This window comes from Mercenaria mercenaria, unplaced genomic scaffold, assembly GCF_021730395.1.
Source record: "Mercenaria mercenaria strain notata unplaced genomic scaffold, MADL_Memer_1 contig_2156, whole genome shotgun sequence".
Classification (NCBI taxonomy): Eukaryota; Metazoa; Mollusca; class Bivalvia; order Venerida; family Veneridae; genus Mercenaria; species Mercenaria mercenaria.
The window spans coordinates 27973-46521 of NW_026460196.1; the positions used below are offsets into that span (position 1 = coordinate 27973).

The 18549-nt window shown below is 34.9% G+C and overlaps 1 protein-coding gene and 1 long non-coding RNA gene across 7 annotated transcripts in view; both read left to right on the top strand.

Annotated features, from left to right (window-relative positions):
• The window catches only part of LOC128552206 (platelet endothelial aggregation receptor 1-like), a 51943-nt gene that overhangs the window by 19354 nt on the left and 14040 nt on the right, over positions 1 to 18549 (top strand). For all 6 annotated transcript variants that reach the window (XR_008369008.1, XM_053533230.1, XM_053533228.1 and 3 more), the window contains exon 5: positions 18124 to 18258. Coding sequence is in view for 5 of the 6 variants with exons in the window: in XM_053533230.1 (XP_053389205.1) it covers positions 18124 to 18258 (135 nt within the window). In the remaining variant the exon portion in view is untranslated. The remainder of the gene's footprint in view (positions 1 to 18123; positions 18259 to 18549) is intronic.
• On the top strand, positions 800 to 4181 carry LOC128552207 (uncharacterized). The gene is made up of 4 exons (XR_008369009.1): positions 800 to 1202; positions 2272 to 2411; positions 3023 to 3191; positions 3674 to 4181. It is a non-coding gene; the product is annotated as an uncharacterized LOC128552207 (long non-coding RNA).

An 18549-nucleotide genomic window follows, 5' to 3' on the forward strand; every position in this document is an offset into this window, starting at 1 on the left:
GACCATATTATTTTTGAAACCCCAATGTGTAGCGAACAATTAGGCATAAAGTTTGCAACCGTCGAGTGGGGCTTTTCTCCGTAACCACGCTTTAAAATACGTTACCCGCAAAACCTGTATTTTTTTATCAATTGTTAAAGAAAAGTGTTCCATTATGAAAGAAAATCATTTCAAGTTTTCATATTTTCTTTAAAGGTGTATACTAGAAGGTACAATTTTATAAAATTTTATTGTCTAAAATGTAATGTTAAAGTTAAAAAATATTGGAAAAAGATACGTTATTTTAAAAAACGAAACATTTTTGGTATAAAGTTTTTACTGCAAATTCAGGTGACCAGGTAATCAAAAAATGAAGTTGTCATTAAAAAGTTCAACATTCAGCAAAAAAAAAGATATATAGAGCCAATATAAGTTAAGAGAAAGTTGATTTTTAGCGAATGTAACATCATTCTTCCAAAATATGCTATTTTTCAATCATACATAATTCATAATTGTTTTCTCAAAAATGTACATTTCACTTTCATATTAACACTCTTTAATTATATATTATACAACCATTTATATATTTATCAACAAGCCTCTAACTTGTAAGATATGTTACACTGAACACTACGTTAAATTTTACGTTACCAGACATACAAATTATAGTTAATATCTTCAGTTTCTTTCAGACATACTTGATTATTTGAAAATAACAAAATTACTATTCAATTTTGTATTTAGCAGTATAGTTATGAATTGAAAACTTTAGGTTTAACTTAAAACATACGTATTTAAGTATCAAACTAAGTTACAATTTACGTTACCGAACACCTAATATGTGACGTCGTCTTTGAAAACCGGTCCAGATGCGGCATGACGTAATATCGAGAAACGACGTTTAAAGTTGCGCCAAGTTTACGCGCGCAGCTTTCTTACACATGTTTTAATTAGCAAAAGTTTGACCGTTAAAGTATGACTGCTTGTTACGTGATTGATAACATCCTACTAGAGAAAGAATATTTAGACATCAGACCTGTAAAAAAATAGTGGTATTACGCCTGAGACAAAATATTTCGTTCAAAATCAGTTGTTTCCCCTTCGCTACTGTATGTTTCCGGTTTCGGATTTTATCAGGGAAGCATGTGAAGTTTACTTTTGTTTAACTTCCTTTTGTTCAACGATGTAGGGATCTGAGACTTTTAATACTGTTTACTGATTTGGTAAGTACCGTTTATAAACTGTTGTTAATGTAGATTCTCTAATGTATTTGAAACTTTCACTGAAATAAGTCTGTCTTTACCCGGAAGTGAATCCAAAACATACCTTGTGGTCACTAAACACAGATGATTTAATTATGCCTGTGTATTTAATATAAAATGGCCAGTTGGGTTGTCACAAGGATTATTGAAGGCAGGCAGCTTCTTACTCAAGGTGACCAGGATTCATCAAATTATTTCATTGTCCATAGTAAGCATTAGTATGGAAAAATGCAAAATACATGTAGCTATGATAATTAAGAAATTTGATGCAGACTTATAGATGCCTGCCTGTGTCACATCATTTCTCGAAAAGTCCCCTCTCACAGTAGTAACCAGGGTATTTTAAAAGGAAATATGTAGATGTCCGGTAACCGGACGCCTACCCTGCATAATTCTAGCTGTCCGGCAACAAGACGACCAGCATCTCCGTGAATGTTTTTCTAGCTGTTTGGCGATCATTTTATATATGAATACTGTAATGAATAAATTTATTGTATCATATTTTTTTTGGTGTACTAAGTCTAAGGTTTGAATATTCACCTGTAAGGCTTATTCAGACAATAAAATTGATTACCGGACGCCTAGAAAATCCTTATAAGATAGGATAGGATAGGCGTCCCGTTACCAGTTGGCTAAAACACTGGCTAGGATTCTGGTTACCGGATGTCTAGACGCTTCCATTTATAAAATGGTAACCGTTTTTGCTGTGGGTCTCATAAGTCATGTTATTTCTGTCTGGTGACTACTCTCATTCCATTATTGTTGATTCAGAATGTTTTGTAACAGGATGATTGTATATTTATAGTGGGAATTTATGCTATATAATGAAAATCTTTTTATTTTTAAAATTTTTGAGCCTTGCTGTGTGTAAAACAATTTATGATCCTTTAAAAAATAGATTCATAGTATAATAACTTTTAGAGTATTTTGTGGTAAGTTAATGAAACCTTTCGCAATCACATTATTAATAAAGTATTCAGTTTTTGATTTTTAGTGATGTTTACAGTACATGTAATGTATCTTCTTTCAGATAATATTCCTTGTTCCTTTGATGGTTCATTCCACTACAGCTGGTTCATATACCCTACAACAGCCAGGAAAATTGGTCTGTTTACTTTAAGAAGATCTGAAGAAAATGTAACATATTTTGGATGTGCTTTGAGGAATCAGGTAAATAACATGCAGCTAATGGCTCCTATTATAATTTTAATGCAATATATTATTAAATTATACCTCTGTCTAGGTTTTGTTGGAGCCTATACAAAATAAATCTACTTCTACACTAATGATTTGTATAATGTATGTACATGTACTGTGACTATAATATTTAATGGCTTAAACTGACAAAACTGGCATTATTGAAATTTAATTTCAACAATCCGGTTTTGAAGAAGATCAGTTTGTGAAAAGTCTTCATTACATTGGCTATTAGCCTGAGAAAAGTCTGTGGCACTCAGTAAGTACATAGATAATTTGAATGCTTAACACTACATGTACATGTGTATAAGTTGATATCTCATTAAGTTGTAGGAGAGTTCTAATAAATAGGAATTTTAATTAATTATTTGAAGTAAATCAATTAATTGTGATTTAGATTAATTGTAATTTGATTATTTTCAAATTTAATTAACCCATTCTTGACTTAGAAATTGTGATGTGATTGAATTTTCTTACCAGTTTTATTGCACCAAGAATATGGATTAGAATGAAGAATGTAAAGGTTCCTAAGATACATGAAGATAACAGATACTTTTACCAAAGACTTTTAAATCTTTTTTCAGGAAGGCAAGTGTTTCCTCTTGTTTATGAAAGCAGCTCAGTTGGTTAAGGGGCAGACAACTTGTGAGCATGGTACATCACTACCTGTATTGGTATTCCATTTTGACAATGCTGCTAGCTAGAATAGAAATAACATCTTGCTGCGGTATGGTCTGTGGAGAGATTTACTAGGTAACAACCATTTTTGAAGCTGTTAAAACAGTGTATACTTTTAACAATTAGGCTGAATGAGGCAGCTATGTCTGCCTTTGCAACCAGTGCAGATCAAGATCAATCTGCACATCTGTGCAGTCTGATCATGATCTGCAGTGTTTGATATTTAGTCAGCAAATTTTCTATGAGAACCCCCTATAAGCTATAAATGGTAGTGTCTCTATTTAAGATAGAGTAGTCCATTTTGCAAATTTAGCAGGTTAAGGGTTAACACAATAAATGCAAAAAAATGTGTTTTAGAACATCCAATTTGCAGTAACCAAAATTTTATAAACAAAGTACATTTATATACTGACAGCAGCTGTTGTCAGTCTGTCAATATTTTAGAGCATCGGTTGTAAGAATCATCTATTATCAAATAGTGATAACTCTACTTTTATTAAATAAAGCGACTCCCAGGTTAATTATTTAAGATAAAATGTTTTACTTATTTGTTACAGGATATCACAGATCGATTGAATATTCAACAATGATCACAGACCATGCAAAGTTTGAATCTGACTTGCACTTTTGAATTCAGAAGTATCTGTGGAGGAGGGTGAATGCTGAGACCTTAAATAATACATGATATTGCTGACACAGTGTGTCAGTCATCAAAGAAAGGTCATAACATTGCACAGTTGGTCAACAATGATTTAAATCCTGTCACATTCTGCCAGTGGAGAAATATCTTATCACAATATTTTAAACTTTTGAAGAAGATAACCAAGTATTACCACTTTATCACGTATGCAGAAACACCTGGATTGTTAGTGTTAAAAGTGACAGTCCAGTTGAGACAGTTAACTTACTAAAATCTACTCCCCCTTGCCAAACGAATATTATTGACATGGAATGACACAAGCCGACAATGGTACCTGTATGAACTCCTAAGAGAATAGTATTTGTCTGAAAAGTCAAAGGATTCTGTTTGTCCCAGACCACTTGAACTGAAAACTGAAATTGTGATTGACGGGATTTTTCTGAGAACTGAAAAAGGAAGTGAATATAAAAGATAGAAATTGTTGTTGAATTCAAACGTTTTAATGCACAACACTTTAGCCTGTTTTGCTGTTCATATAGATGTGTTTAGCTGTTAAGGTTAAACATCAAGTAAAGGTTGTAGTTTCAGTTACATGTACCTACATTAAAGTATTAGCTGGAAATAAATATTTATTTTCACCAGAGCTTGTAGCAGTGTAACCTTCATCAAAAGTTAAGCTATTAGGTTAAGTATTTAATAAAGTATTTTTAGAAAAAAAGGAATTTAGTATGTATGTTGCCATATGTTTGTTGCCATGTTAACATAATTCAAATTACATTTCATTGAAATTATGGACTTGTATTTCAGTAAGGGATCTACAGTATATAATGTAATGGTAAAAGAATGTTCACTTTCTTCAGTATTGTCAGTTATAACTAGCCAGTGAAAAAAAACAGATTATGAGGAAAGGGATGACTGAAATGTTTATTCTTACAATAACTACTTTTTTTACTTTTTTGTTTTGTTATTTTAAAGTGTTTTATGTGAAATTTTCAGATTTCTTTCCTGAATACTTATAGTTTCAAATATTTAACTTACTAGAAATACTTTATTAAAATAAGCTTTTGTTTTTAAGTAGTATTGTAGGAAAAGGGAATTTAAAACATATGTCGCCATGGTAACACATTTTTCTTAGAAAATATGGAAAGTTTTTAATTAGGTGTACTTTCTAGTATTCTACTTTAAAATAAGCATAAACAATAAAAAAAATCAATAGTAATATATGTTTCATTTATTTCAAAATAGTTATTTATTACCAGCAGGTAAAAGGCAAGTTATGAAGAAACAATTACAGAAATGTCTTATTCTTATAGTTATTACTCATGTTACAAACGCTGTCATAAAACAAAACATTTTAATTTTTAACATGGAATTTTGAGATAATATTTTTGAATACATACCACTTTATAATATTCAAGTTATCTGAAACACTTTTCCAATTTAGCTCTTTTTTAAAGTATTATTACAGAAAATAGAATCGAATGCATATGTTGCCATGGTAACATAATTTAATAATGTTTTTATAGAAAATGTGAAGGACTTTAGCCAGCTAGATGTTTGCACTTTAAGTGTATATCTAAAAATACTTTGTAAAAGAAATTCATTTATTTAAAAAATAGCCAGTGATTACCAATAAGTGAAAACACAAACTGAAGAAACAACGACTGAAATAGTTTATTCTTGTGGTTATTACCCGTGTTACGAAATCTGTCATAAAACCAAACATTTTATATCTTTTCACATAAAATTTTCAAATTTTACTTTCGAATATATATACTTAGAAATATTCAACTTATAAGAAACATTATTTCAAATTTAGCTTTTATTTTTAGGTTCTATTGTAGAAAACGGAATTTAATGCATATGTTGCCATGGTAACACAATTTGAATAATGTTTGCATAGAAAAATATGAAAGATTTTAAATTAGCTGTATTTTTCTGTTTTAAGTAAGCATCACAAGAATAAAATTTCATAGTAATAGAAGGTTCTTTTTTTCCAAAATAGTCATTTATTACCAGCATCTAAAAGACAAGTTATGAAGAAACAATGACAAATCTAACTTATTCTTATGGTTATTACCCATGTTACAAAAAATTGTCATAAAACCAAACATTCTTAATATTTTCATGTGAAATTTTCAGAATATTTTTATAAATACATATGCCTTCTAATATTTTACTTTTTAAAGTCCTTACTTTAAGTGAACAAGTTTCTTTTAAAGTTTTATCATAGAAAAGGGAATTTAATATATTTGTTGCCATGGTAACACAATTTGAGAAACATTTTTATAGAAATCGTTGTAGATTTTAGCTGATTATCATTTTGTGTAACAAGAAGGGATCTTATATATATCATGCAATTGTAACAGAAGATAAATTTATTTCAGATTTGTTAGCCATTACCAGTAAGTGAGAAATAAACTAGAAAGAAAGAATAACTGAAATGTTCTGTTTTTATTTTTAATATCTATGTTACAAAATCGGTCATAAAATTGACAATTTTGAAGATTTTCATCTGAAATTTTCAGGATTTATTTCTGAATTGGTATACTTTCTAAATATGCAAAACCCTGAAAATGTCAAATTTCCTCATCTGGACCCATTTTCTCAGTCATGGTCACATATATATTTATTGGTTTCTGTTACTTTAAATGTACTTTATCGTTTTAAAAAACAAATTTACCAAATCGAAATATGTTTAACATAGCTTTGCAATTTAACTTTAAACACATGTATCTAAAAATACGTTACAATATACGTTACCCAATATACAAACTATACATTTTCACGTATTCTGTAATATTAAAACATACAAAAATTATTTCTTTTATAAACATATTTTGCATTTTACTTTAAACTCGTACAATTAAGAATCAAACAAAGAAACTAGAACCTATCAAAACAGTATGCACACAGACTTCTTTTAAACATATATTATAACTGTTGCTCTTATTATGAATGTGCAGTAGATTCAATTCATTCGTCAATAAACACTTCATCTAATGCGTTTTCAAGCTCAACTGTATCCTCCTCGTCTGACTCATCTGTTATTTCATCATTCCATTGCGTACAGAGAATCAATGTTGGGCGGTTATAACCGCCCCCGGTTTTAACCGGCGGTTTTAACCCGTTAAAACCGCCCCGGTCAATACTCCCTGAAGTGGTCAATACTGGTCAATACTCCCTGAAGTGGTCAATACTGGTCATTTTGTCAATATTGATTGTTAAGACATATTGCAGAGTTTGTGGACAATTAAATAATACCTGTTTAAAGTATTTGGGGCTTGATTAAGGTAAATACACGCATTATTATATAGTTAAACCAACCATATACATACTCCTGAATTGGCCAGTAGTAGTCGATTGGTCAATACTGGTCAATACTGATCATTGAACATTTTCTAATACTGTTGGATTACAAAGATGTATTATTTTACAACAAAAATGTCAAAGTAAGTTATTAAACTGATAACTGGTAATTTAACTGCTTCATCCCCGCCAAAGGAATCGTCAGGTGGCTTAAGGCTACCACAACAGTTTATTTTTAATGTTTTTTTAATCTTTTTTTTTTTTTTTTTACCTTTTTTTTCTTTTTCTTTCTTTTCTATCTATTCAAATATCTTATCTTACTACTGAATGATACTTAATTAAGCACTTTTTTTATCTATTTCTGGTTAAGCACTAGTTAGCTGTCACAGTTCTTATCAAACCCACACTACCAGTCTGTGTCCATTGTGCCACGGAGGAAGCGATAGCAGAACACTAGTTTAGCTGCCAAGTCTGTTTCTTAGTTTAGTTTGTATAAGTCTGAAGTTTGGGAATACACGCTCAAGTGATGCTGAGCTGGCTGGCATGGACATTATCTTCATTGCTAATTGACACAAAGACTGACTAACACTGTTCGATCGTTCAATACAGGACCACCACACTCTTGGCTTAGTTTTGCTGATCACTGATTCATGTTCAAGGGCTTTTGGTAGTGATATTGTATCTGACATAAAATTCAAAAGTTCTGGCACAACTTCAGGACTAAACTCAAGAAGTATTTCCTGTGCACTGCTGACATGTTCTGTTTCAAGATTCTTGCCTCTGTACAATGGATGAAGTAAGTTGGCGAGGAAGTGAGCAGGAGCCATTGCCTGATTGAAACGATGACGCACTTTCCCTTGATGTGGTTCAAGTTCATCTGAATTAAGTAGGTCTATCCACACTTGACAGGCATCGGCCAGTGTAGCTGAATCTGAATGTAATCTGTCCAAGGCCTTGGAAATGGGTTCAAGTTGACTCTGCAGGTTCTTTACTTCATTATATAGTCCAACATTGTGAATGCGATTTCTTATTCTAGTGTCAACAAGATCTTCATTCTGTGCAACAATTAACAACATGAACGGGCGGTTTCGTATGAATGTTTCAATACATTTCATTTGACTATTCCATCTCGTCTCATCAGGAAGTTGTGGTTTTACTGATCCCCACATCTCACTTAGTAGGCACCTTGGATGACTTCTAAAGTACTTATTCACTTATTCACTTCCACAACTTGACTGATCACCTGTGATGGCGTAATATCCTGACCAAGCAGATTCAACCAGTGTGCTGAGCAGCCATAAACTGTAAGTTCAGGGTCAGCTTCTTTCAAGTTTTGTTTCATAACCTCCATTTTTTTTTCATTGTCAGTCACAACACCAGTCACTCTACACTCATAGTTGTCCGTTGCATTTTTAATAGATTCCTGCGCAATAGATGTACAGTAAGCTGCCGTCTTCTTGTTGGTACCTGTGTCGACTGCTGACATGAAGTAGGCATTTCCTTCAGTGTGTAAGCTAGTGGCGATGATCGGCGTGTTATGGATATCACTCCACCCATCTTGCATCATGACAACATCTTTTCCCTTTAGTTCAGTTTTCATTTTAGTGGTCAGTCTCTCATGGATCTTGTCTAGCAGGGGACCACCAATGTCCTTACGATTTGATGGATGGTAACCTGGACGAAGCATTTCTACAGTGTCTTTCCACACAGGATGATCAGCAATGTTGAAGGGCAGATTACAAGCGAAGAAGAGTTTGGCTATCTGTTCATCTAACTGTTCCCACGTACTGGTATCTGTTGAAATACCATAGCTACTGACACTGCGTTGCTGAAGCTTTGATCTTTTAGGTGGCTGTGGTGATTCGACCACTGATGGTTGAGCAGACTGTGAAGACTGTGAAGATTCCTCTATAACTTCTTCAGTTGGCCTCTTTTTAGCCTTCTTGACAGGTTTGCTGATGCCAGGGCATTTTTCTCTATGTGATCTGAGTCTGATAACTTTAGCACTTATTTAAGAATTACAGTCTTTACACTTTGCCTTCAAGTTTTTGCCCTCTTCTGTCACATTATAAAAATTCCATTTTGGATCTCATGGTTTCATTTTGCTAATTTAACTGAACTTTATTTGTAAAAATTACTTCATAAACTGTATCAGTTAAGTGTGTGATTCAAATTTCACAAGTGATAAATCTAATTATTTTTACTGGTATAAATAATATAATGAAATATTGCTGAGAAAACATTAGACCAAACACCTTAACCCTTTCTTTGAAGTGGTTTAATTGTGTTTGGATAGCAATTGCCACATTGCCTAATTGACACTATGTCTTGCAATATACAATAGACTGTTTGTCACTAATTACCTGGCATTAAGCCAGTGATAATTGAAACTGTCATGATCAATAATTCCATTGTATTAATCCCATTAAGCTTGAAAATAAATCAGTCAGTCAAAAAGTATTGATCACTATATGTAATGATAAGGTCATATTGCATAGGACCAAAATTTGAATTGACCAGTATTGTTTCAAACAAAATTTTACATTATTTCATATTGCTTTAATATAGGTTTATTAATATTATTTTTAGCTTTATATTACTGTTACAGCTTATGCTAATATGTGAATCTAAAAGTGTTAAATAAATCAGTATTGAAACCCCAATAGTGACCACTGTATTGAATCGACCAGTATTGACCAGTATTGACCGGTATTGACCAGTATTGACCGGTTTTAACCAGTATTGACCGCCGGACCGGTCAATACTCATATTGACTGGCTTTTTGCCAACATTGCAGAGAATGTCTGCTAGTTCACTGGGTACAATGTCACCATCAGTCCACATGTACTCAATTCCTTCGGTACAAAGTTTCCATCCACTCTTTTCAGCATCGGGTGTTTGAGGATACCTTTCATGGGCGTGTACCCAAACATACACCTGGTAATTTGCACGTTTAGTGTGCATTTTCAATGATGTTTTCGCATGGAGGCACCAAACTCATGTCTATACTGTTGCAGGAACTCAGTGTGTTACCTTTAATATCACTTTTCTTACAGAATATATCAAAGCGAAGCTTGTTGACATCTGTATATGGCCTACCATACATGTGACATACAAAATGTTCTATTTCTAACATCAACTCATCTGTGCACTCGTGTTTTTGCCCAACTTAGAAAAGGTGGGAAGATACTCGTTATGCTTCTCCAGTAGCTTCACTGGTCCTTCTTTTCCTCTTCTCACAAAGGCGCTTACTGTATTGCAGCCAGTAAAGAAGTGAATTGCCGGTAACACTGCACATATATCTACTCCTTTAGCTTTTACAATCTTCTCCACGTCAATGAGCCGGCGTTTGTTTCCAGTGCCAGTGTCAAAAAAGAACAGAACAGCCAATTTGAAACCAGTACTTGACCAGAAGCACAAGGACGTCGGTGTCTGGGGACCGTACAACGAAAGTTGCTGCATCAGTTTCTTTGATGTGTAGGCAGTGGAGAATTATTCTCGTATCTGCTTCTTCTTGTGAAGAAAACAGAGATTCTTCGGGAAGAACTTACACTGTCTCACCGTTATGGCTTGTTAGTTGGAAGCACATTTTACGAAGAACGAAGTAAGCCAAACGATCTTTGAGTTTTTCCGCATATTTGTTGGAAGACCACTGTTCAAAAAGCAAATTCAGCAGCTGAGTCTTGTTGTCATTGTTAGACATGAAACTCTTCCAGTCCCTGGGTGTTTTGGTCTTCTGCACCGGATAGCAAAAATGTTGATGAAGTACCCCACGGCTTCTTTCCACCGGTTTAATTGATGATTCGTTGTATGTATCGGTGACGAAATCCACTCGACCTGACTTTGGAAGTTGATCAAAGACCATCTGAGCTACTTTTTCGAAGGTGTTGGGCACCGAAACAATACATTTGAGTACAGCATTGCCATCAAGTACATGTGCAACGTTATGATCTGGACAAACTATTGTTGGTTCAATGCCGGTTTCAATGTGATGAAGCAACTTCGCTTTGTTGGTTTTCACTGGCATACCATCAGCTGTAGCCAAAGACCAAGAAACTGGGCCTAGTGGATAGGACAGAGTCCGCTCTAGATCAGTGTCATTCTGGACCACAAGGAGGACTAGTTGGGCAAATATATTGCGTTCAGCTTTAATTGGAGCAAACTTGGTGTTAGATCCTTTGATAGTTTTTCTTACTTCAGATGTAGCAAATGTCTTCAACTTGTTACGCTTGATAGGGTCATGGAACGATACTTTCTTGTCTACCAGGCGATCATTAATAAAGCATTCCATTGCCGTGCGTCCAATATTGGTGGCCTGAAGGAGGTTTTCAACTGCATCAGGTTTAGCTGGTACACCAGAAGACAGACAGTACAATTCGTTAAGGTTGGAGTCCACATCAAACGGATTTGTGAAGTTGTTCACAGAATCAAGCACCTTCTGAACTAAAAGTTTACTGTCGTGAAGTTGTGATGGTTGCAGCTCTTTGTGAACAGAAGATTCTTCAGAAGCAATATCTGTGGTTTGCAACACCGCTTCAACATATTGTGCCCTGAAATGACGTGTTGTTGACCAACGGTAGTAAGCCGAGTAATTCCTACTAAATCCAATGATGCCACCCTGGCATTTTGTGTTTATCGTCTGTTCCATTGTTATGTCAACTGGATTTCTTGATTTGGGTACAGATGACCTACTGACACTGATATCATTGCTTTTAAGCCGTTCGGTTGCAACTGGATGTGACGTCTTCAGATTCATAAGAGTCATGAGATATGCGGGTACATACCTTGCATAATTGTGGTGGTCGAAGGCAAAGTATAATGGGCACAGATTATATAGTGCTGCTATGTGAAGCTGCAAATCGTTTTCTTTGGTAGCTCGTATCAGTGTCAAGATCATATGGATAATGTCTATCAGCTAGAACTGTGCTGTCTTAGCAAGCTGACCCGTTCTGATAGACTCCTTGAACGTATTTAGACTTTCAAAGTATTCAAGTACATCATTTGCATTGGCTACCTTCATCAATTTGTCACAGTCAGGATCCTTGGCGAGATCAAGCAGGTTCATCGTCTCTTCACAGAGCATTTCTGTCTGTGGATGTTGTTCTTCAAATCGCTTCAACAATAATCGTTCAAGTCCCTCCATATCTAGCTTGTTCACGCGTAATGCACGATTGTAGTGCTTTCTCGACATTATCTTTTCAAGAGATCCACTGGCGCAAATCCCGGACTCAATTACGATCTCGGCAAATCCACTGCCTTTTAACATTTTACCCAGCGTGTTAAAGAGAGAACACACTGTGTGAAACACGCCCATCCGTACTATCACTTTGTTATACTGCTCTGTAAACTGCCAACAAAGAGAATACGCCTTCTTTGCAACAGCTAAGTCAAACGTGACTATTGTGTATTTTTGGCCCACTTCTCGGCTGGCAATGATTAAGGTTTCCAGAACATGTTGGATGGTGGACGCTTCATTTATTGAGGCATTGAGAGGTGGCATGTACTCGACAGTTGTTTGGACACTTCCCGTCACAACAGCTGTTTTTGAAAGCCATCCGGTGAGGTGATAAAAGGTACAGTTTGATACTCAAAGGAACTGCCCAATACCCTGCAAAGTAGCCAAATAACTATGCTCAAATCGGCTGGTTTGGGGTTATACTCGGGTTCCGTCCTCTGCGTTTCCAAAGATGGCTCAACTTTGGGCTTTGCGAAGCAGGGTCTAATATACAATTCCTTGGGTTTGACTCTTCTCTCTCCTGACTTAGGGACTTGATATGGCTCTACATCCGTTTAAACGGATATATCTGCCACCTCTTGTAGGACAATTCCGTGCGTGGAATGCGTTGTTCTAGCTAGCACCAGATGGGGTTTCGTCATTAAGATCAAAGTTGTCCGAACAAAAAATTTAACAGCGTTGTTTTCGGTGGCTATACTAGGTGGTATTGCGGTTTGGGAACTGATGACTGCGTTACACATAGCGGTTTCTAGTTCTATGGTCCTTGTGTATGACTGTGCGTGACCAAACCGGTTTAGAATCGTTATCAGTTCAGCATTCCCAGTAAGATGCCGTACGGTCATTGGCAAGAGGACGTGTTTCGGCATTAACCATTCTCCATTACTGATTGCATAGCATACATCTTCTGCAAAGGATTTCGCATATCTTTGCACCTTGGTGCTCACACATTTTGACACACCAGGCTTCGCAGAAATCAAATGGATGAAGAAGTGTACAAGTTCTTCTGGAGGATGCCGTTCTCCAGATATTAACCAGTTCGCAAATGGGGGCCATGGCATTGTTGTTGAGTTTGGGCGGCATTCTAGAAAATATCTTTGAAGAATCATGGCACTTTCTGCTAGTCGCCGTTCATCAGATACAGCTAGCTCAACCGCACTTCCCTCTACACCAGCTCCATACACAAGTTCTGAAGTTGTGTTGGAGGATGATTTAGGCTGCCAGAATCGAATCTTATCTTGAAAATGCTCTAATAACTTATCTTTGAGTTTGTATGTTTTATAATTTTCATTGTACTCCGATGGATGGTGAGCAAGAATATAACCAAGGTATCTTTCCTTTAGCATGGTGAGTCGTTCAACATTGTGACCAATTACAATGTGTTCTTCAATATAGTTTCGGATAAACTTAAATGCTGTATTGTGAACATCTTGTAGGATACTCGAAACTGAACCTTCATGGCTTTCATGACGTGCAGAAGACCGTGTGTAACTCCTACGGCAAGCATTTTGATACATGGCTTCCCGTGCAACTAAGTCCTGTCCGTTAACTTTACAAAGCAATTGCTGATCAGACTTTTCACTTACAGCTAATTTTATCGAGTCCTCGGCACATTTAGTAACACACTTAGTTAATTTCTGTCTACAGCCTTTAATTTTGATAACATTTTTGTCACAGAAAATGCATTTGTCCGCTGGAAACAGTACAATGCTGCCAGAATCTTCTAAAGATTTACGCCTGCGTTTAGATGCACTAGAAGGAGTTTCACTAAAGCTGTCAGTTGAATGCTCTCTCTTTGGCACATGGCTTAAATTTGTAAATAACAGGTAGCATCCTTTTTAATGTGCCATGCTTTTCGACATCATAGTTTTCTGGTATATTACGTGTTAAATGTTCAAATATGTACTTACATGATGAATTGTAACTCAATCTAGTTTTTGCTACATCTTGAAGCTTTCGGAAACCCTTATCAGTCAGTGATTGTACTTCTTCATTCACAGTACATTGAAAATAAATTATACACTGCTTTTCACTGTCATTTAAATGTTGGCTACTTTTCAGTTTAGATGGTTGTTTCAGCTGAACTGGGTTTTCCATGGCGGCAATAGGTATTAAAGTCTGAAATTAAAAATAATTATATATCCAGATACTAGTGCATATCCGACTACTATTACACTATTGAATGTTTTTAAATGGGAACACCTATATAAACATTCTTCTTTCATTTATGAGAACATGTATCTGTGAATTTAGCTAATACATTATATTCTCATGAATGTGGCAACATAAACACTCAGTTGTAATCAGACAGTACATGCAAATATCGTATAAGTAAATGTTTCTCTTTATGAAGACAACATAAACACCTTTCGTTTTGTTTTGATTAAATGCTTATAAACAACAGATTATTAACAGTTCAAAGTATTCAAACATCTAAATATCTTACCTGAAAATGTCGCCAAAATAGGAAAAAGTTGAAGTATTGTCATATTGCAGACAGTAAAAATCAACAAAATGCAACACAATTAAAATGTTTTATTGATATATAGGACATAACATAACATTTCAAATTAAAGGCAGCTTATTATGTTATGACGCAGGCGTCCGTCTGTCCGTCCGTACATCTGTTAGCAATTTCGTGTCCACTTTGTAACTCTTTAACCCTTTGAAAGATTTCAAAGAAACTTTACAAAAATATTCACCACATCGAGACGACGTGCATGCAGACCACATGCTTTGGATACTGGTATATGCATAGAGCTATATATATATTTAAATAATATTGTAAAATAAATTATAAAACCTATATACATTTATTTAATAATGTTGTTTATGACTGTTAATGTGAATTTACCTTCCAGTTTATTAAAGTCCTTACCATGCACTACCAAAATTTTAATAGAAAACGAAACAAGAAATTAACAAAAATAGTAATATTTTAGAAAGGTAACGTATTATACACTACGTTTTGGATCAAGTAACTTTGGGGTAGTTAATTACTGAACTGTGTATTTGTCATTATCATTATTTTATAGCTTAAAAACATCATATATGTTGATATATTTATGAATTTTCTAGTAATTTCAAACATAATAACGTAAGTTACGGATATTACATCACATCTGTCTACCTGAAATAATATGTAAAAATGATAAATTCAATTTAAAATACATTAACATGTGTAAATGTCTTATTTATTACAATTAATTGAACAACTTGCATGTTTATAAAATATATTAGCATAAACGGTGATTTAATTGATAATTTGCATGGTAACGTATTTCAAACCTCCGTTACACGTTAAAGCCCCAACAGAAACTTGAATTTTTTTGTCTGTGAATGGCAACTGCTGTAAGGTTTAAGAAAATCATAGTGTAGAAAATTCCTCCTGGGGAGTGGGGTGGGGGGTGGGGGGAGGATAGCAGGGTCAATTGTCAGCTCAAGGTCTATAACTCTTCAAACGATTTTCATCAATGTGAAACTTTGTTCAGCTCATTATGAAGACATGTAGAACTTATGCCCCAACCTTGTTGATCAAAGGTCACAGATGAAGACGTTGAAAGCATGCATTCCCATTGGTGGTATCATCATCAGAGTCAAACTTTTGATCTCTGTTCAATAACGTTAGTTTAAAATGATGTAATTTGTTTTATGTAATAGCTATAGGATGTTCACGAGTGTGTTACTGGCATATATCAGGGCTTGGGGGAAATCGAAGGTTTTCCTGTGACAAATCAGTCGATTTGGCCAGGAAAACCCGATATTTCAGCCCCTGCCCTGTTATATGCCAGTAACACACGAGTGTTACATCCTATAACTGTTTTATCGCATGACATTGAAACAATAAAATTTGTATTAATATAAAGAACGTAAAAAGTTTAAATTCTCCTTTTGTACCTCCTTCATAAATTTTCACTACCAGGAACGGTGTACCGTTTGGACCATTGCGTTTTATTTAGATTTTTCTCCCCAAACCACGGGCTTTGAAACCAGTATGAAAGATGTCGAAACCACGATGGTGAAAGACAAAAACGCAGTATAATTTCGAATTTTCACCATCGTGGGACGTGTTTGCATCATCGTGCTTTCGACTTTCACCATCGTGATTTTGACTTTAGCCTTCTTGCTGTGCATGTCACTCGGCATTCGCACATGTTTTAAAGCCTAAATGCCGGAACCGATCCGGAGCAATGCCGGACCAACGAAGATGTATGCATGGAAAATTTTCCGGACTGGTCCGAAGTTTGTCGGACGAAATATATCTGCTGTCGGCATAATTCGTCGTTCTTTTTCATACACGTGTGCGTGTATGATATTTTGCCAATAGTTCGAATTAAAAGTAAAGATTTCTTTAAAAATCAGTTAAGTATGATAAATGGTAATGTCAAACCACACTGATGAAAACACAAAATCACAATCGTGACAACTCTATATTAAATGCATTCATCATCACAATTTCGATGCTTTAGCATCGCCATTTTGATTTTCACAGTGTTGATTTTTCGAATGTCATCATCGTGGTTCCGACTTCTATCGTTGTAATTTCAACTGTCATCATCGTATTTTCGGGCATCTTGATTTTGGGAGAAAAATAAAGAAAAACACTATGGTCCCAAATGGACACCGTAATCAGGTCCTCACGGAGAAACGGAAATCGGTCATACGTCACGAAACGTTCGTTATTTCAGATAACGAACTTTTTTTAAAAAAAAAAAACGTGTTCTATTAGAAAAATCATTTTTATTAACGATATTAGAACAACATTTTTAATCACGCACGATTTTTGAAAAACATACTGAATATAATAAACAGGAAACATCAAAGGAAATCCACCGCATCATGCGATAACTTAGTATACATGATGCTTATATGGAGACTATTGCTTCAGATTGTGTTTTTTCTAGGGTCAATATCATATTTGTTAAAAGCAGAAAAACAGTTTTTAATAGAATACTTTTGAAACATACTTTCTAATGCTTTGTTGACTAAAATGCCTTTGTGGGGGGTGGGGTATGAATTAAATGAATTTGCTTGCTGGCTCATCTGGTCAAATTAGAAGGACACGAGGTCACATTAGCCCACGGTGTAAAATCCAACTGAGAGAAGTTTGGATTCACTACACGTCTTGGATACCATTGTCATGACAAGTAAATGGACCCATTCAATTTTATGGGTCAGTAGGTCAACTGTAAAGGTCACAGTTACGTTACCAATTACTTGGTTTAATCATGAAGAGGAACATGGCAGTACCTTACATAATTCCCGAAATGGTCGTAAACAAACTAAAAGAAGAAAAGATATAAAATATTTAGTTTCGTGTGTAATCACCTGACTGTTACAGCAAACTACATGTTTATTTCTTAGTTATATTTCTTGGCCATGAATTAGCAAAAATCGTTTTTCCGTTTTTTTTCTAACTTATATTTCGTGACCACGAATTAGCAAAAATCAATTTTTTTCTTTGATATATTTCGTGGCCACATATTAGCAAAACAATCGTTTTTTTTTTTTTTCAGTTTTTTATTTTTTTTATTTTTTATTATTTTTTTTTGGGGGGGGGGGGGGGGGGGGGGGGGCGAGGGGGGTGGTATTTCTTACTTATATTTCGTGGCAATCAAAACTCGTTTTATTTTTGTTGTTTTTTTTTCTTTGTTATATTTCGTGGCCACGAATTAGCAAAAATCGTTTTTGTTTTTTTTAGTTATAACTCGTGGCCACGAGATAAATTTAAAAAAAAAATCCGATTTCCCCTTCATGCTTCCGTAGTAGACATATATCACTTATAAAGGTGCTGCAAATGTCTCAAATATCTTTTCATTTGACAGAATGTCCGAATATAACATTCGGAACAAGTTGTACAGAGAAATGCAGTACTCACTGTGAAGATGTCTGTGATAAAGATTATGGTACTTGTGCTTCGTGTTCGCCCGGGTGGACGGGAATACGCTGCAACCAACAAGGTATCAGTTGTTGTTGTTTTATTCTTGTTTTCATTAACAGTCATGTACGACCCAGAACCCATTTTTCGTCGAGTCAGTTTTTTTCAGATATTTAATAACAGAGTTGCTTATGGTTGTGAAGGTTGTTTCACCTTCTTTTGCAAAGTCTTCTATTATTTGGGGTTTTTTTCGGCCTTAAGGTACCTCTGCATGCTGTATAAACCGGCGGTAATAGCGTAACATCATTTTTCCGGATAACGTAGAATGTAGCCGCGACTCGGCATACGGACACAAAACCATTTTATTTAAATA